The sequence below is a fragment of the Halichoerus grypus genome, chromosome 13 (assembly GCF_964656455.1).
Source record: "Halichoerus grypus chromosome 13, mHalGry1.hap1.1, whole genome shotgun sequence".
NCBI classification, from domain to species: domain Eukaryota; kingdom Metazoa; phylum Chordata; class Mammalia; order Carnivora; family Phocidae; genus Halichoerus; species Halichoerus grypus.
The window spans coordinates 71,966,059-71,986,405 of NC_135724.1; the positions used below are offsets into that span (position 1 = coordinate 71,966,059).

General features: G+C 45.6%; 1 protein-coding gene across 3 annotated transcripts in view; it reads right to left on the reverse strand.

Moving 5' to 3' along the window:
- Positions 1–20,146, reverse strand: part of LIMK2 (LIM domain kinase 2) — a 56,775-nt gene extending 36,629 nt beyond the window's left edge. Inside the window, exons 1-2 of one of the 3 annotated variants that reach the window (XM_078060755.1) lie at positions 19,994–20,146; positions 8,358–8,457 (exon numbers count right to left, since the gene is read on the reverse strand). In XM_078060755.1, the coding sequence (XP_077916881.1) occupies positions 8,358–8,457; positions 19,994–20,009 (116 nt within the window). In that variant the 5' untranslated portion in view covers positions 20,010–20,146. The remainder of the gene's footprint in view (positions 1–8,357; positions 8,458–19,993) is intronic. The other 2 variants (XM_036074546.2, XM_078060756.1) reach the window with 2 other exon arrangements.
- Between the last annotated feature and the right edge of the window lie 201 nt (positions 20,147–20,347).

Here is a 20,347-nt window from a genome sequence, read left to right on the forward strand (position 1 = left end):
AAAAAATAAAATATAAAAAACCGAATAAATAGGAGCACCTCGATGACTCAGTCAGTTAAGTGTCCGACTCTGGCTCAGGTCATGGTATTGGGATCCTGAGATCGAGCCCCATATTGGGCTCCCTACTCAGCATGGAGTCTGCTTAAGACTCCCTCTCCCTCTGCCCCTCCTCCCTGTGCACTTTGCTCTCTCTCTCTAATAAATTAAAAAATAGGGGCACCTGGGTGGCTCAGTCAGTTAAGCATCCGACTCTTGATTTTGGCTCAGGTCATAATCTCAGGGTTGTGGGATCAAGCCCCATGTCAGCTCCGTGCTGGGTATAGTGCCTGCGTAAGATTCTCTCCCTCTATTCCTCTCTCCCCCTCTACACAAACAAACTGATGATTAGAATTGAAATTTGTCAGATTTCAATTCATAATTATTTTGGTCTAGAGTAGCTGGACTCATTCTTCCCTCTACTGCTTTTCTCTCCAGGGTTTGTTCCTGTCTGGCTGGTACCTACAGAGAAGTACAGCTCTGGGTCATCCTTTCTGTTTCCTTTGGAGGAAGAAGACAAAGCTTTAACTTCTCACCTTGACACTTCCAGACAATTTTCCAAAACAACTCAATCTCTGCCACTTACAGTAACTGCAGCCACAGTGGCTGCTAAGGGAAGGATATGGGGAAGGGCAGGGAAAAGCCTCGCTTACATCCTATCTCTTGGCCCCCCTGGCAATTCATTCAACAAATATCTCCCCCATACCAACGATATGCTCAGTGGTGACACAATGGGGAGGCAAAATGTCCCATGGTCCATGACTAGGTTATACTTACAGAATATTAGAGGTCTCAGGATGTCACTAAGGAGATGACCAAATGAATAAAGGTAAAGTTAAAACCACAAAAAAAAAGCTTCAAAGGGAAGGTCTGTGAAAGCATAAAACAGGGGCCATGACCTATTCTCTAACTATTTCCCTGAGACATCCAAGTAAAGATCTGAAGGATGAGCAGGAGTTAATTAGGCCAAAAGGGAGTGAGGGGGCATTCCAGGCAGAGAGAACAGCAGGAACAAGGGCCTGTCAGAGGAAGCAGGGTGTGTTTTGGACCCCATGAAGCAGAGCAGTGAGACTGAAGTAGAGAGAGCAGAAGGTTGTGGGGAGAGGCCAGACCACAAGGGGTTTTGCCAGCCACATTAAGGACTGGTCTTTATCCAAGAGTGCTACAAAGTCGTGGAGATATATAAAGATGGAGAGACGGCAGTGCCATGTGGTCAGATTTTTTTTTTTTAAGGTCAGTCACTCTGGCCACTTTGTGGAGATTGGATTGGGTGGTGTGAGTGACTATCCACAGTTAGAAGGCTACTGTAATTATCCAGGTGAGACACAATGGTAGCCTGAACAGGGTGGTGGTAGGAGAAATGGAAAGACATGGACGTATTCAAAATATAATCTGGAGATAAAACTGACAGGTGTGGATATGGGATAAGAGAGAAGAGGTATCAAGAAGCACTTCCAGGTTCTGACTTAGGGAGTGGGGTGGATGGTCGTGCCATTCAACAGGACAGGTTATATTGAAGAGAAGCTGGTTTTGGGAGGAAGATCGAAAGTCCAGCTGGGCCTGAGATGCCTGGAAGACACTCAAATGGACAGGAGAAGTTGACAGCAAGATAGACAGGACTAGAGCCCAGTGGAAAGGTTTGTTGATATGGATTTCGGGGTCATCAGTGAGTGGAGGACAATAGAAGCCATAGGTGTGGGTGAGATTGCTTAGGGAGAAACAGAATGTGCCTGGAGAAACAGCAATATTCCAGAGCTGGATAGAGGATAAGCAAACTAGAATGACCAGAAAGAGGGGGGTGGTGGAAACCAGGACAGTATGGAATGCCATGGAATTCAAGGGTTTCAAGAGTGACAAAGACACTAATAATAAATGATAACATCTATTAAATCCTAATTATGGCCAGGTACTGAGCGAAGGGCTTTGAATACATGATCAAATTTAATCAGCATCACAACCTTTTGAAGTGGGAAGCATTTCACTTCCCCTTTTCTAGATGAAGAAACTGTGGCAAAGAAACTCAAGGTCAGCTGACTCAAGATAAACTGGGATGAAAACCCAAGCAGTCTGACTCCAAACTCATTCACTTGTCTCTACTACCTCTAGTGCAATTTGAGAGGTCATAAAAGATGAAGCCTGAAGAATGGCCAGTGGATGGACCGATGTGGCTGTCCCCGGGAAACTTACTAAGGGAACGCTGTTTCAGGGGAATGAGAATGGAAGCCAGACTAGAGCCCATTATTAGACATGCTCCACATTATTACCTGTTTTTCAGCTGTCTGAGGGAGCCAGTTAGGAGACCAGGCCACTAGGTTAAATCCGTATCCCCAACAGCATCTAATTCGGTGCCTTTAATATAGCAAATGATGCTCAAAATTGTATGTAAGAAGCACAAAGTTGCCATGTGCTGCTTGCTGCTAACCCTTTACATCATACCATCCTCAAGTTTTCAGTGTGTGTTCTTATCCATCACCTTTTTTATTTTAATTAATTAATTAATTTGACAGAGAGACACAGTGAGAGAGGGAACACAAGCAGGGGGAGTGGGAGAGATTTCTTTCTTTCTTTCTTTCTTTCTTTCTTTCTTTCTTTCTTTCTTTCTTCTTTCTTTGACAGAGAGACACAGCAAGAGAGGGAACACAAGCAGGGGGAGTGGGAGAGAGAGAAGCAGGCTCCCCGCTGAGCAGGGAGCCCGATGAGGGGCTCGATCCCAGAACCCTGGGATCATGACCTGAGCCGAAGGCAGACACTTAACGACTGAGCCACCCAGGCGCCCCTCCATCACCTCTTTGATCCTCACAACTACTTCGTGAGGTGGATTACTTTTACCACATCTTTTTTTTTAAATTTTTTTAAATTTATTTTATTTATTTATTTATTTGTCAGAGAGAGAGAGAGAGCACAAGCAGGGGGAGCAGCAGAGGGAGAGGGAGAAGCAGGCTCCTCACTGAGCAAGGAGCCCGATGCGGGACTTGATCCCAGGACCCTGGGATCATGACCTGAGCTGAAGGCAGACGCTTAACGATTGAGCCACCCAGGCGTCCCACATCTTTTTTTTTTAACTTAAAAAATATATATTTTATTTATTTATTTGACAGAGACAGAGAGCACAAGCAGGGGGAGCAGCAGAGGGAGAGGGAGAAGCAGGTTCCCCGCTGAGCAGAGAGCCCGCCATGGGGCTCAATCACAGGACCCTGGGAGTGTGACCTATGCTGAAGGCAGACACTTAACCGACTGAGCCACTCAGGTGCATCTACTTTTACTACATCTTATAGATGAGAAACTGAAGCTCACGATGAGATAGGAAATTGCCCACAGTTACACAGCCAGACTGGCTCAGCTAAGACTCAAATCCAGCTCTTCTGACTCCAAGTCTATTATTCTTTCTGGGGAGTCCCAGTGGAAAGAGGACCCTCTTCAGAGCCAGGGAGACTTGAGTTCAAATGTATGTGACCCTAAGCAAGTTCTTCTACCTTTCTGGACCTTGCTGTTTTCATGTAAAATGGGGTTGTAGGGTTATTGTAAGGGTTGAATCAGATAATCTAAGCAAAACTCCCAATACAATGCTTAATAAATATCTGTTGTCTATACCTGGCCCCACCCTACCCCCCTTCATCTCTGCACCAAACAGCGGCTGTGGGGCTTCTCTGGGATCTTCGTTCTCTCTTCCCAAGGAACAGAGCAGTATTAAGGCATGTTGAAGGTCACATAATGTTGCTATATACTAGAAGTCCCACTCTGTGTTCATGCTGGACTCCCTTGTGCGGGCAGAGGAAGGCCCAGGTGTTTGTCCTCTGTCAGGCACGCCCCAGCCCCGTTTAACTGCCAGCCTTAATGAGTTGCTGGCTGGCTGTTTCCTTAGAGATAAACTAGACAAATAAGCAAACTAAAATCAAAGGCTTGGGTCCATAAATGCAGCAGCAACATCAACATTATAACAGCAGAGGGCAGGGTTGCTCCACAGACTCCCATGCCAGCAGCCAGCGACCCAGGAGAAATGTAACAGCACTTTTGACACCTGAGAGTTCATAAAGCCTTTAAACCAATACCCTTCAGTGTTATCTGACACCACCAGTGTGTGGCAGGCAGGATGAGTGTTCTTACTCTGAAGCTACAGAAGAGGAAACTGAGCTTCAGGGAGGTTAAATGACATGACCATGTTCAGGAATGCAAAGAGACTCTTGTAAGCAAGGAGTCACGATTTGGGTTCAAATCTCAGCTATGCTACTTACCAGCTCTGTGACTGTGAGCAAGTAAACTTCATTTCTATATGTGTAAAATAGGTATGACCAGTACTATAGTTATTATATTGTTATAAGAATTAAGTTAGATGGAGCTCCTGGGTGGCTCAGTCAGTTAAGTATCTGACTCTTGCTTGGTTTTGGCTCAGGTCATGATCTCATGGGTTGTGAGATGGAGCCCCACATCAGGCTCCCCGCTGAGCTTCTCCCTCTCCCTCTCCTTCTGCCCCGCTGTCTCTTTCTCTCTCTGAAATAAATAAATCAGTCTTTAAAAAAAAAGAATTAAGTTAGATGATACAAATATGAAATGCTTAGGATGGTGTCTGGTACATAGTAAACACTCAATAAACGGTAGCTCTTACTATAATTATGATGCACTGCACTTGTTAAGGTGGGGGTGTGGGTGAGAAAACGAGCATGGCTTTCAGCATCACAGAAGCCATCCTGTTGTCATCCAGCCCATGACACCACAGTCTCTGGCTGCTATGTGTACAATTTCTTCACTCGCCTATCCTGAAGGCACAAATTTAGCAGAAATGGTCTGTTACCTGATAGAGTGACAACAGCTTTATATTTGTATTATTTCTTTTCCAGAGCATAGGCATTAGAAATCACTTCTCAAAAGAGAAAGCTCAAAGAGTCTATGTTCGTGATCCCAGGAAAAGAGGCCCTGAAGAGTTCCCAGGAGCCTTAAGTATGGTGATTTTTTTCCCCTCTGATAATGCCCTTAGGAACCAGGTCAAGCAAGAGAGTCCCAGGTAAGGGCGAAAAAGACGAATTAATAGAGGCAGTTTTCCCTCTTTCCACAACCCCTCCTCCTTGGCTAAGCACTTCTGATGAGGGCGAAAGGACAATCATCAGAAAACTTGTCAAGGTTCTTTGGTTTTCCAACATGCCAAGTCACCATAAAACATGCCAGCTCCATACTTTAACCTCAGCTACAAGCAACATGCAGTCTGGCTGCTTTCCTGGCCTCCTCCATGGAGAGGGAAGCCAGTTCCAGAGAGCTTCAGAGAGAATGGCCCTAATTCTAGAACCAGTGGCACTGCTAGAGACCAAATAGGCCTGTTGGGAAGTCTGAGGAGAGGAAGCAGGAGGGCTACTCAGACAAGTGTCCAGGATCAGAAAGATCCTGGCCAGGCGCCCAATTGCACCAAACTAAGCTACTTCCAGGAGGTTTGTCAGCTGGCCTCTGCTATACAGTCCCAGGTTCCAGCCTTCAGTGACTTCCTATTGTCCCAGGCACTTGAGAATCTGGCGGAAGTCTATCAGAGGCAGGATTACGGATGTGGCTGCAGATGGGGGGATGGGGTAATGTAAGGAGAAGGCAAAGGGAGGAGAGTTTGGGCCAAACCCCAGCAATTTCTCCATTGAATATCCAGCTCCACCCTGTGACTAGGAAAACAAAGGTGTGGGGGAAGGGGAAAAGAAAAGTCATTTCCTTTATTGTAACTAACTCAACTGAGTAAGAGCAAGGCTGGAAGGGAGTCATGAAGAATGAATTTCTTTGGGTAGCATAAGAGAGGGTCCTGCTTTCAGCAGGCCTGTGCCTAGACACCTGAATTCATCAGAGAATTTAAAAGACCATTCAGGCTGATGCCCCATGCTCCTTATAACCAGGTTACTTCTGTACTTCTGGGGTCAGATACAGTTGTTCCCAGCCCTGAAGATCTTCCTTCAACCTGGGCAAAAGTCAGCTGGCTCCAAAGCAGCCAGTCTCCCCAGGGCAAATTACTAGGCTCCATCTGAGGACTTCATGTCATCCAGCTTTCGTGGGAAAGCTCAGAAGTCAGGAAATGTGCTCCTTCTAATAGAGCTGGATCAGAGAGACTATGTCCTTGAGACAAAGCTGTAAATAGGAGACATACCCCAGATGCTCTACTTCCCCCACAGGCGTGATCTTTGGTGTAACTGTGCCAGGGTAGTTCAAGGTTAACCTTAATCTCTGAGGCTCCACATTAGAACACCAATGGGTGTGTATTAAGAGAAAGAAATGCATGCACGTAGGTGTATAGAGACATACAATATAATATAAAGTGACAGCTACTGAATATTAGGGGTATTCTATGTGTCAGATGCTATACTGAGCACTTTATATAGGTTATCACATTTAATCCTCCCCGACAACCTGTGGGATGAGTACTTATCCCCATTTTACAGATGAGGTGCCTAAAGCTCAGGGCAGTCACCCAAGAACAGTTAATAAATTGCAAAGCCAGGATTTGAAACCAGACAGTCTCATTCCAGAGTCTGCACTCATCCACCATGATAACGTGCCTTACTTCTTTCTGAGCATGTATATATGTGTATGTTTTCCTCTCTACCACCCCAATCTGACACCCGCACACGCACACACAAATATGTTCCCTAACAAGCTAACATCTGATCGGACCCACAAATGACCTAAGACTTCAGTTCTAAGGTCAGCTCTGGTCATCCATGACCTGTCTTTGTAACTCTTTTTGTCTTTTTGGTTTCAGGCCTCTCAACAGTGATATGAAGGGTTATATCACACAATAGGTGGTCCCTTCTGGTTCTGAACTTCTTTAGTGTTAGGAGAATCCAGAAATTCCAAAAATTAGCTTGTTCTACTCTATCCTGCTTATTTTGGATAGAAAATATTAACACAAATAGGAAAACAGCAGGAATAAATATGACCATATGGGTTAGGTGCCAAGGCGAGCCTTGGTCTAGCAACTCATTAGGATTCACTTCACCTCTAAATGAGAGGGCTAGCCAAAGGCTTTGTCTGTAGGTCCCTTATAGCTCTGACACTCTGTTCCAATCCTTAATAAGAATCAACTTCCCTTGGGACACCTGGGGTGCTCAGTTGGTTAAGCCTCTCCCTTAGGCTCAGGTCATGATCCCAGGGTCCTGGGATTGAGCCCTGCATCGGGCTCCTTGCTCAGCTGGGAGCCCATTTCTCCCTCTGCCTGGTGCTCCCCCTGCTTGTGCACGCTCTCTCTCTCTCTCTGACAAATAAAATCTTAAAAAAAAAAAAGAATCAACTTCCCTGAGGGTAAAAGGAAGAGCTAAGGCAATTAGATCCACAGAGAAGACTGGAGAGCTCTGAGTTAGAGCTCAAAGGGCAGAAAAATGCTAGTTCCTCTCCAGCTCTTCCAGAGGCCAGAGCTCTCCAGGACAACCCCCCACATGGTTCCCGGGTGGAGGCAAGTGCTTAAAGGTCAATTAAATTACTTGATATCAGCACGGGGGATGCTTTGCAACACGAGCTGTGTGTGGGAGCTGGAATCTAGAGCACATGGTGCCTGTCTACAGTCTGTCTCATTCTCAAGATGTGAGCACCAGCCCTACCACTTCAGACCACGGGGGCACACATGCCCACCCAGCCTGCAATGTGGAATGACTGTAGGCCAGGCACTGTTTTATGTTCTGGAGAATGCAGACAAGCTCCCACTCTTGAAGATTCCAATCTCACAGGGGAAAGAAATAACCCTTCAGTGGGTGCCTATCATGAGCTGGGCCCTTGGCATATATGATTTCATTTGATCTTAACGAGTCTATGAGATAAATTTTTAACATCTGTGTTTTCCTGATGAGGAAACTGAGTCTCAGACAACAGGAACAAATCCAACTTTAAAGTCTCTGTTGTTATTTTTAAGAAACTGAGCTGCCTTCAAACAATCTAAGAGCTAAAATAAAATTAGATAACAAAAAGCAAGAAACTAGGGAAGCATCCTGTGGTGAAGGGCTGGCTCTGCCAACTGCACTAAAAACAACCCTTAAGGCACCTGCATAATCAGTAGTGTAGCTGCGGGAAAGTCATTCTTTCTCGGTCTCAGTTTCCTCATCTGTAAAATGAGGGTGGTGCTGAGACACCCCAGAAAGGGCTGCTCCCATCCCTTCACCCTACTTCTAGCTGTACCTGGCCCATTTGTGGCTCTTTCACTTTCACACCAGATATTGGCTCATGTGCTCTTCCTTGGCACATCCCTCCCCCTCCCCTCAACCCACACCAAAATGGGAACTGTCAAGTCAGAAACTTCTGTATTTTCCAGAACATGAAGGAGTGGCTGGCCTGTAGGACACTGACAAAGACAGGAGGACAAACCCACTCACCGGAAGCAAGAGCTGTGCCAGGCTTCGTTGACAGTCCTGTACCGCCTCTGGCTTGGAGCGACATGGTCCCCACAGCCCCGACACTTCCAGGTATCTTCCCCTGCACACGAAACCAGGGAGTTTAGAGGCCCAAAGTAGCAGGATGTACAGGGACGGGACTCCTACCGTGCAGAATTAGACTGAGTTAACGGACCTATAATGAAAGGGCTGGCCAGTGCTCTGATAAATGCACAATTCCCTCCTCCACAAGATCTCTGGTAAGCACTTATCCAGCTTGCTCATCTCCCCAGGGACAGGGAATTCATGGCCTCAAAAGTTGAGTCTCATTCCATTTTTTAGAAATGGTTCTGATTGTTCCTTTTTCCAATGAAACAAAACCTGCCTTTCCCTAGAATTTCAGCCCTTGCTTATTATAGCTCTGAGTAGATGAAATGAACAAGGTCTCTTTCTTTTCAGGGTCAGCCCTTCCTATGACTATTCCCAGGAAGCACCCAGAAAAACTTCTCTGGGTTGAACGTGTTATTGCCTTTTCCTATTCCTCAAAAGCCCTCGTTGTATAGATATTCCATCACTGAGTGCAAGAGCTCATTCATTCAACCAACATCATGGCCCATGGGACCTCTCCAAGCTCTATGTTGGAGACTGCTGGATAACATCATCTCTGCTCTTGGGGCGCCTGGGTGGCTCAGTCATTGGGCGTCTGCCTTCGGCTCAGGCCATGATCCCAGGGTCCTGGGATTGAACCCCATATGGGGCTCCCTGCTCAGCGGGAAGCCTGCTTCTCCCTCTCCCACTCCCCCTGCTTGTGTTTCCTCTCTCGCTGTCTCTCTGTCAAAAAATAAATAAAATCTTTAAAAAAACAAAAACATCATCTCTGCTCTTCAAGGAGCAAATCCACTGAAAAAGAATCCTTCTTCCATGTTGTAATTCTTCCCTTAGATGTTATTTCAGAGTTAGAAGCAAAGTGCTATTTTGGTTCGGAGAAAGAAGTTATGGGTATAGAAGGGAAAGAACATTTAATGAACACCTCCTATATACCAAGGCTTGTGCTAGTGCTTTCAGAGACCCAATCGCATGTAATTCTCAAAACAATCATGTGAAACAGGTATTAAATTCATTTAAGGGGTGGGAGAACTGAAACCCGGGGCTAGGGGGTGTCAGGCCAAGCAGCAGATTCAGCATTCCAACTCAGGCCCAACTCATCCTGAAGTCCATGCTCTCTCCACTCACTCCACCACGTTGATTCCTGCTCATTCCACTTAGGGAAGTCAGGAAAGTCTTTGTAAGGGAAGCTAATACTTGAGCTAAACCTTGAAGGATGGGGAAGATTTGCCAGAGGCTGAGAAAGGATGGGGAAGGGCTGTGTAGGCTGAGAGATTAGCATAGGCAATAACACAGAGTGAATCCATGTCCCTCCAAAAGGGACAAAACACAACACTCCTGCTGTGGCTTAGATGCCAACTTCTTGAAATAAAGAAGGCAGCTGAGATCAAGCTGTGGTACCTGACTCAGCCCTAGAAAGCAGGACAAGGTTGTTACAGGACTCCCTTGTACGCTCCGTGTATGCAGCTTTGTTCTCTCTGGGTAACTCCAGACTGCCACAGGCACAGTGACAGTCACTGAACCCTGTTTCACAGGCACAGGGGTCATGAATAGACAATGCACAGCTCCGGACACTTCAAGATTGCTTAGCAGCATTCTGGGGCAGCCAGGACACAGGCAGCTGTCCTCATACCCCAGAGGAGAGTTAAACAAGAAGGCTTTAAAACCTTGACCCACCTGCTCCTCTCCTCCAGTTCCACAGTGATAGGAGAGATCACCACATGAATCTAAAAATTCTCGGACTCTCAAGAGGGGCCTTTTTGATTTTTTAGGTGGTAGTGACCCAGAGAATGCGCTATTATCCTCACAAACCCCAAGGCACAAAGTCTGAGAAACTTATTCAAATTGGGTTATGGATAGTGGGCAAGCAATGAATTAGTAAGGTTTTCTTTTCTTTTTAAAGATTATTTATTGGGTGCCTGGGTGGCTCAGTCGTTAAGCGTCTGCCTTTGGCTCAGGTCATGATCCCAGAGTCCTGGGATCGAGTCCCACATCGGGCTCCCTGCTTGGCAGGAAGCCTGCTTCTCCCTCTCCCACTCCCCCTGCTTGTGTTCCTGCTCTCACTACCTCTCTCTCTGTCAAATAAATAAATAAAATCTTAAAAAAAAAAAAAAGATATTTATTTGAGAGAGAGAGCAGAGCGATAGAGAGAGAACACAAGTGGAATGGGGAGGGACAGAGAGAGAGGGAGAAGCAGACTCCCCTGCTGAGCAGGGAGCCCGATGCAGGGCTCAATCCCAGGACCCTGGGATCATGACCTGAGCCAAAGGCAGACACTTAACCGACTGAGTCACCCAGGCGCCCCCATAAGGTTTTCAATGAAGACAGACATCCAAGTGAATCTGCCAGGTTTGAAACATTTTTGGAACTCTTAAAGGGAAGGGCTTTTAGGTCAGTTTTTGAACTGCTGTGTCCTATCCCCAGCAAATCTCATTATTTTAAGCCACATCTTGTTTCTTATTTTTACTTTTTAACCCAAAGGAATGGTCTCTAAATTGACCACCCACTTACTCAACAATTCAGCATCTTGGCCCTCAATAACTTCTGGCTGTTTACAAAATTCAAAAATAATCAGGACTTTCCACTATGAGGATACTCAAGATGACTTGTTATTGACACACCCTCCAGAGCCTGCCCTTTCTCCAGTCTTGATAAACCCAAAGCCATCCGATCAACACTTATTTAGCACCTGCTCTGTGCTAGGCTCTAGAGGTACAAAATCAAGAGCCCTACTCCCTTCTCTCATATCCACCTGGTTCCACCTTCCAAATGTCTCTCCAATCCTTCCCTGTCCTTCACCACAGCCTGAGTTCAGATCTTTGGCTTCTTTTCCCAGTCTTAACTGGCTTCCCCAGACTCCCCAGTGTCTACAGAAGAAAGGCTCAACTGTTTAGCATGGCACTCCTAGATTCTATCCTATCCCATCTCTCAGAAGATGTGCACTTTCCGTTATCTCTACCACTACTCCCTTCTCCATTGGCTCCTTCCAATTACCATTTACATTAGTTCAAGTCTTTCCCATTAAAAAAAAAACCTGGACCCTGTTTTCTGCTCCAGCTACCACCCTTCTTCCCTTCACAGCCACACATATTAAAAAGTTATCTACACATCACTGCCCTCATTTCCTCACTTCCTTGACCTCCACCCCCACCATTTCTCTGAAACTGTCTCACCAAGGGCCAAAGTGACCGCTTATTGCTAAATTCAACGGACACACCTTAGTCATTCTTGCAGCAAATATTAATTCCATGCCAACTATGTGTCTAACACGGTTCTGGGGAAAGAGCAGCAAATGAGAAAGAGATTTAACCTAGATATATTTTTTAAAGATTTTATTTATTTTTTTCGACAGAGAGAGAGAGAGAACATAAGGAGGGGAAATGGCAGGCAGAGGGAGAGGGAGAAGCAGGCTCCCCACTGAGCAGAGAGCCCGACGTAGGGCTCAATTCCAGGACCCTGGGATCATGGCCTGAGCCGAAGGCAGATGCTTAGACCGACTGAGCCACCCAGGTGCCCCAGATTTAACATAGATATGAAACAATAATATAATGGGGGCAAGTGGTATGAAGGAGAAATCAAGTTCATAACTAGGAAAATGGGGGTGGGGAAGGGCAAACAAGTATTCCTTAAGGAAATAATTTTCAAGCTTAGCTCTGAAGGACAAATATGAATTAACCAGGCAAAGAGGAGGAGGGAAGGATAACACTGGAGACTGGGGTGGGGTGAGGGGGAAGACATGTGCAAAGGTCCGGAGGTAGGAATGCAAACTCCTCACACATCATTAAAGTCGGCTATTGTCAGCTCCAAAGGACTAGGGGAACCAAGACAGGTCCCTGGTCTACTGTAGTCCTTCAGCAAACATTTATTAAAGGAATGAATGGCCCTCTACAAGGTGGCCCCAAAGAACTTTATTTCTCATCATCTGTTACAAAGAGATGCTTTAATCACATCTTGATCTATTTTCTGTTTCTGCTGCACACATTCATCTTCTTGCATCCTGACATTCACGTCTCAAGCTATTCTGTGTATAAGATACTTTACCACCTTTTTTTTTAACATAATTTTTTAAAAAGATTTTATTTATTTATTTGATAAAGAGAGACAGCGAGAGAGGGAACACAAGCAGGGGGAGTGGGAGAGGGAGAAGCAGGCTTCCCGCCGAGCAGGGAGCCCGATGCGGGGCTCGATTCCAGGACCCTGGGATCATGACCTGAGCCGAAGGCAGACGCTTAATGACTGAGCCACCCAGGCACCCCTACCACCTTTTTCCTTAATCGAACTTCTATCCTTCTTTGATGGTCCCCCAGAGGGGGACTTTTTTCACTTTGTCTATACCTGCTTTACATCATTAGTTTTGTAATTATAGTTCATTATGTTTCTATTTCCTTCAGTCCCTCCCTCTCTGTGTCCCCCATCCCCACTCCTAGATCTAAAGGACAAAGACTGCATCTTGATCATCTTCAAATCTCCAGAGCCTAGCATGAAACCTGATGCAGAAGAGACACTCCTTTGTGTGGCAAATCCAACTGAAAAGTTGGATCCAACTGTCAACTATGAAGGTAATCTCCAAAGATAAGCTCCAACGGTCAGCAGGAATGATTCCATTGAATAAGGGTTCAGGCTCTCAGGATGACTACCTATGGGTAAAGTCACATGTAGATGCACAGGCCTCAGTTTATCTGTTGAGCATTCACACTGTTTTTCAGTTAAGTACCTGAGCAAGAATATTCATCCAAAGCTTTCAGCTTCTCAAGCCCAGATACTCTTCAAAAGAAAACTCTTGGCTTCTTCAGCTCCCTACAGCCCTGAAAGTTGATGATCCTAACTCTCTTACAACTTTTTTTTTTTTTTTAAAGTAGGCTCTGCACCCAACGTGGGACTCAAACTCACAACCCCAAGATCAAGAGTCGCATGTTTCCCCAGCTGAGCCAGCCAGGGGCCCCAACTCTTTTACAACCTTTATTCTAAGGAATGCAAGAGAAATATAATAATACAAAGTCCTGGAGATTTCTGTGAGGCCCAATGAAAGACCAATCCAGAGTCCAGTCTGCCTGGGAAATATTTCATCTAGGAAAATACCTCATTGTACCAGGACCTTCACCCTCTACCTCTATAGTGTTTACTTCTCATATTTGCAGACTTATCAACAGTGCCTACTAATTGTCAGAGGCCAGAAAGGGAGTTTGATTAAGTAAATGTCCCCAGCGGCCTCAAAACAATAAGTGGTCCTTATTAAGTGTTTAATAATCAGAAAACTGCTTTTACAGTTATTACCGGAATCTGTTGCTTTAAAGAAGTTGTAAATGTGCAATGCAAAGAGGGGAGAATTACAACAAATGGCTCATTACAAAGGTTCTCACCTTCAGGATCTTTTGAATCCTGGCATAAGATATATTTAGTTAAAATATATATATATTCAGTTTATACACACTTCTGTCTCCCAACTTAATAATTGGTGACATGGCCCTCAAATAATCCCTGAATCCACTGGGGTAGGGAGTAGGATGACAGGATGGTAAGGCTGGAAGGGCTTTTAAAAATCATCTACTCTAGGGGCACCTGGGTGGCTCAATCGTTAAGCGTCTGCCTTCGGCTCAGGTCATGATCCCAGGGTCCTGGGATCGAGCCCCGCATCGGGCTCCCTGCTCTGCGGGAAGCCTGCTTCTCCCTCTCCCACTACCCCTGCTTGTGTTCCTGCTCTCGCTGTGTCTGTCTCTGTCAAATAAATAAATAAAATCTTAAAAAAAAAAAAAACTTAAAAAAAAAAATCATCTACTTTAGTCCAGTCCTTTTATTTTTCTTAAAGAAAAATGGGCCTGAAGAAGGAGACTCAGGTTGCCTAACCATCAGAAAGCTAGTCCAGGAGGGGCTCAAACCCAAGTTCTGAAACTACCAGACCAGTTGCATTTTTATTATCATATGCAGCCTCAGACAAGTTAGGACTTGCTTAAGACTACACAGTTATTCAGTGGAAGGGCTCAGCCTGGTACCGCAGCTCTGCCTGTGCATTTCTCACAAGACACTAATGTTCACCTTAATCTTGGTCTAAGAGCTGGGTTTCTGTAAACCAGTCCTTTTCAGACTTCAAAGTGGTGAGAAATTTCCAGGCACTGAAAGCTCAGGAGACCATAAAGCCTAGCCTGAACCAACATGCACAGATCCTTTCATTTGAGAAAAATCTTTGATGCTTCTCATGTTCCACTAGACAATGAGAACCAGGAACAAAACCCAGCCAATTCAGTGCAGCACAAAACAACTAGTACGGTAACTGCTGTGCACCCTGGGAACTGGCGGGTCAGGTGTATAAATCCCACTTGTCCCAGGATAAAGCAGGAAGCAGAGGGGCAGGGCAGCAACTGGTAGGGAACAGCCAAGAGAGAAAAGATCACACCTTAATGAAGTGAGTACCAACAAGACTTAACAGTATGATTAACATTCCTCTAGATACTCTCCCTTGTATCCCAAAGGGTTTTCCTCCTCACTAGCTTACCAAATATTACCAAGGGGAGTGTAAAAAAAGATTAGATGATTTTTAAAGGAGCTTCTGGACTTCTGTGAACCTTATATTCTTCCTTCCTAAGAGGAGGGATCAAATTATTCCTTCTAGCTCTGCATCGGCGACACCAAACCAGGGGCCTCTCATTTTTCAGGTTAAGGCACATACACAGACATCTCAGAAGGTTTCATTCTTGATGTTGTTCCCATCTGCCTTTTATTTTATTAGGAAAACTTTGTAAGGGTCAAGCAGAAGAGCTGGAGCTAGACCTAGGTTTGAAACCTGTTTCTGCGTCCATGGGCAAATTATTTAATCTCTCTGAACTTGTCCCTTAATCTTTAAAAAGAGGATAACCACCTACCTTACAGGATTACCAAGAAGATTAAGAGAAATAACTTAATGTATGTGAAAATACCTCCTGCAGTGCCTGGCACTTAGTTGGCAACTGAAAGCTTTTCTTTTTTCTTTCACGTATATCTAGAGGGTTGGCTAGGGAAAAGGTTGAGTTGAATTACACTAACCTCTAAAATCTGAAGGGAATGTTTTCAAAACAAATTCAGCGAATGTTTTCTATATGCCCATGTGCAAGACAAAGACTAGGTCATGAACTTCTGGGGCCCTTGGTGAGTAGTCATGAAGTGTAAGAGACAAGGATGTGTACAGAAATAACACATGTCAGAGAGGGACAAACCAGGTGCTGAGAGCAGGGCAAACTTGGTAAAGTAATAAAATACTTGGTAGAGAAACAAATGAGACAGATGGTTCCTGTGGCTTTCGAGCGTTCAGGTTCTCCCTTCCAACCATAAGTCTACTTAACTGTGAATGAATAGGCATTTTCTTATCTGGGGGAAGGCATTTTCTTATCAGAGAACTGGTTAACCAGTTAATATATTCCCAAACCGCATTTCTCTACCCATTGTCAATGATACGGGAAAAAAACCCAACTACTTTGATCCTTATAATATGACAGTGGTGTCCTAAGCACCATGCGAGCATGAATTAATAGAATATAAAGATCCTGTAAGACGAAGACAGACTATTACTGTTCCCATTTTATGAAGACGAAGCTGAAATGCTCAACTAACAAGTGTTAGAGCTGGGTTTAGACCACAGGTCTGCTAACTCCAAAGTTTATGTCTTTAACTATATTTTAGATTTTCTTTCCTAGAAAAAAGAAATTACAGGCAGAAAGACTTGACAATAAAATGCCAGGGTGGATGCTCAAGGTATACTCTAATAGAACTAGGCAATGGTTTCATGTTCTAGCTCCCGCTGGGTACAGATTAATAGGTAAAAGAGTCTAATTCTTGTTCCTATATAAACAAAGGTCAAGAGTGAGAAGGATGATAGGCTTGTAAAAGAATGCTAGAGCTCCAGGTCCTCTCACTGAAATGCCAAAGTGATGCTGCACCCCTTCTAACATGCCCCTGAACCCTAGCCCTTTCCAGATTTGCACTGATCAAAAGCCAGCCCTGCAATGGGAATAAGCTCAGCCTCCAGAAGACACAGAAAACCCACCAGGAATGTGGAAAGCCTAATACAGCCCCTTGAACATGATAGATTTCTTTTCAGCTTTAAAACTTTGTGGTCCTTAAAAAAAACACACACACACACACACAAAAAACTTTGTGGTCCTCTTGGACCCTATGTCGCTCCCTCCATCCCATATCCACGGCCATCCAAGTTACCCTGCCCTGCCCAACGTGAGGTAATTCCTGTGGTCCGTGCCTTCTTCCCCATTCCTATCATTAACACTTCAGCTCAGGGCCCACTGTACCCACCCCCAAATTAGTGCCTTCCTCACCCTTGCCCAATCCATCATGCCCACAAAGGCCAGATTGATAGTCAAAAATAAAATACATCATGACTCTCCCTGCCTCTAAACCTATGGTCTCTACTGTAGACTGAAAAATTCCACAAGTCTAGCATTAAACCCTACACGGTCTGGCTTTACCTACCATCTCAGCTTTATCTTTCACTTCCTATAATTCCCCTATTTGTGCATTCTTGCCTCTACCACACATATCAATTCACCATCCTTTGTGAAAACCTTGAAACTTGCCCAGCTATGCATCCTACTTCCAGTTTCTTCCCTACCAGGATATCATACCCCACCCCACCCCCCATACCACTTTTAATCCACCTAAGACTTCTCAAATTTTACCTCAAATTTTGGTCAGCATTTCCTGACCAAATCTGGTAGCCACCCTGGACAACTTGCTGTTCTTCAGAATGCCAAGCACATTCCTGGCTCAGGGCCTTTGCTCATTCCCTTTTATTCCCTCTGCCTAAAATGTTATTTCCCCAGATATCCAAATGGCTCACTCCCTTGCTTCATTTCTCTGTTTAGATGTCATTAATCAGGGAGGCTTCCTTGACCTCCCACTGTCCCTATGACTTTATCCTATTTTATTTCTCTTCAGGGCACTTATCCCTGATGTTTGATATTCATATATTTACATATTGTCTATCTCTCCTACCATACACTCCATTAGGGAAGGGATTTGGTCTGTTTTGTTTCCTGTTGTATCCGCCAGGGCATAGAAGTGCTTGGCACATAGTATGAACTCAATATATATTTGTTGGAATGGATGTATGAAGAGAGCTCTCCCCTACCTTTGAAATTCTATAATGTTATCACATACAGGCCTTCTAATAGTTTGTTTTGATTTGCCCTTTTTTTCCCCTTAATTCCTCTCAATAGACAGTGAATCTCTCAAAGGGACAAACCACGTATTATTCATTTCCACAAATATTTACTAAGGACTTTTTGTGTGCCAGACTCTATATCTCAAGCAGCCTGGAATATCAGAAAGAGCACTGGAGGAGAAATCCTAGGTTAGTCCTGGCTCTACCATTAGTTGAATGACCCTTGACGAATCCATTTTTCTCCCTAGGTTTCTTCATATGTAAAATAAGGAGAGTTACATTATCTCAAGCTCTCTTCTGGCTCTAGCATCTGTTAAAATTTTTAAGAGGTAGAACTTGGCCCAGCCCAGTGCCTTAGACATCACAGGTACTCAGTAAATATTTGCTTTCTTTGTTGTTGATTCTCCTGTTACACAGGAATCTGAGTTGTCTTGGAACAGTTTGGACAGAACAAGTAAAAGTTTAAGCCCCACTTCCTTCTCTGACTCCAAGGGACAACTTCATTCTGGTGTTTGTGATAATAAAGGATTCTGGTGTTTGTGAGAGGGTAAAGCACTGAATTTGAAGTTGGAAAATACGAACTCTGACCACTGCCATTTACTTGGCTACAGAACCTTGAACAAGTCATTTCTGAGTCCGAGTCTCCCCAGACATAAAAAAAGCCATATTGGCCTACTCTCAACTCTTCAAAGTCACCTTTTTATGCTGTTCCATCTACTTGGAATGTTCTTTGCCCTTTCTTTGATGCACTAATTTCTACTTATCCTCAAGGACCTAAATACATTTGCTTTTTTAAGGAAAAGTATCCTCTATTCACTCTCCCCCCACACACACACACTCTTACAGCACTTACCTCCATTGTTTATCTCAATTATTATAGCATTTATCTCCATTGTTACCTCAATTATTTACTCTCTGTCTCTAGAACTGTAACCACCACAAAGGCAAGGACTGTGTCCATTTTGTTCATCATTATACTACTCAGTGCTTGGTTAAGTTTGTGGCACAGAAGTATCCAACAAATATTTTTATGGACAAATGTCTAAACTAATGCACCTAGACACTTTAATACCTCTAGAAAGCTTTTTGGTTCATTCAGAGAATCTAATAAACACTACTACACTCTAAGATCTTTTACAAGTTTCTGTGAATCAAGGTTCAAAACAGGGAATTTATGTACACAAAGGTTAGAAAAAGTCACTGGAAATCATTTGAGCTGAAGAACTCTGGAAGCTAAAAAAAATCAGAGAAAGGGACAGGGAACATTTATACCCCTAGCCCTCCTTCTCCAGAAGCCTATTATCAAGAATGGGGAGAAAAATCCCATGCTTCCATGGTGAGGAAGTGACCCATGTGTGGCCTGGTCCTTGTATTCAGGATGGAGGAAGTGACTGTCCACAGGCTGAAATCCAGGAAGTTGGGGCAGATATCCAAGACAGCCTCCCTCCTCCACCAATCCCTCCTGTCACCTCTAGAAAGCTTCTGGACGTTGACCCTGGTCGACCTAGAGGCCGGGCCCCCCACACAGGTGGCCGGGAAACATAGTCAACAGATAGTCCTGGTGCAGGGAGGACAGGCCAGGAAGGCAGGAAGCTGCAGGGTGGTGTGTGAAGTGACTGGGAAGAGACTGCAGGTCTGGCTAACCTAACCCTAAAACTACCCTTCACCTCTGGACATTTCTCTCTTGTCTCAGAGAAGCCAAGGGAGGACCTAGCTCCCATGGAGGGCCCAGAACCCCGCGGGGCCTACCTTCCCCAGGAAGAATGCTCCAATCTCTCCCTAACCCCTAATCCGTGTCCTAAACTCCAAGGGAGCCCACACTCCGGGTTCCTGCAAAGAGCCCTAAGACCAGGGCATCACAGGCACCAAGATATCCGCGAGAAGCCTTGGATCCGGTCAGAGAAGTCATACTATCCCCCACTTTCCACAGAAAACCGAGAACCCAGGGTAACTCTCTATCCCTTTATTTTTGCCCCGAACCCTGAGGATCCCGCTCTCCCCATATTCCACATATCCCTCATTCCAAGGGAACCCAGGCCCCCAGCTTTCTTAAAATGAGTTTTAATTTGAGGGCCTGTGGTCACCAGATCCACAAAAAAAGCTGGCCCCCTGACAGAGCCTGCATCCCTTCCTCCAGGGACCTCAACTCTCAGAAAACTGCCCAAACCGCCTGCTCCTCGGAGCCTTCTGTCTCCGGTCCCCCAATTCCCGAAGCTCCACAACCTCCTCGAGGAGCGTTGTGCTCCCCCCCGCCAATTCTCCTGCTAAGGAGCGGGAACCCACGGGAGTCCACTCAGCCCGAAACCCCCGAGGCTGCCAGGTCCCCTCAGGCGTCTTGGGCCGGGCTTCCGAGATAACGGCGGGACAGGACGGGGAGGCCCTTCCTTACCCGCCTGCGCGGCCATGGTCCCGGGGACGCGGAAATAGGGAGGTGGCGGGGACCGCAGCAGCTCCTCTCAGGTCCCGCTGCCAGCCGCCTCAGGCGCGGGAGGACCTCAGCCCCGGGCGCAAGCGGGATGTACCGCCTACGGCGCCCGGGGAGGACCAAATCGCACCTGGCACCGGGGCCCGCCCGCCGACGCCCCGCCCCGCCGACGCCCCGCCCCCGGGCCAGGCCCCGCCCCTTGGCTCGGGCTCTGTGGGGGCCCTGGCGCCTCCTACTGCGAGCGGCGCGGAGCTGGTAAAGGTGGTTGTGCGCAGCCGTGAGGTGGCTTGTCAGGAGAGTCCTCGGGACAACCTGGAG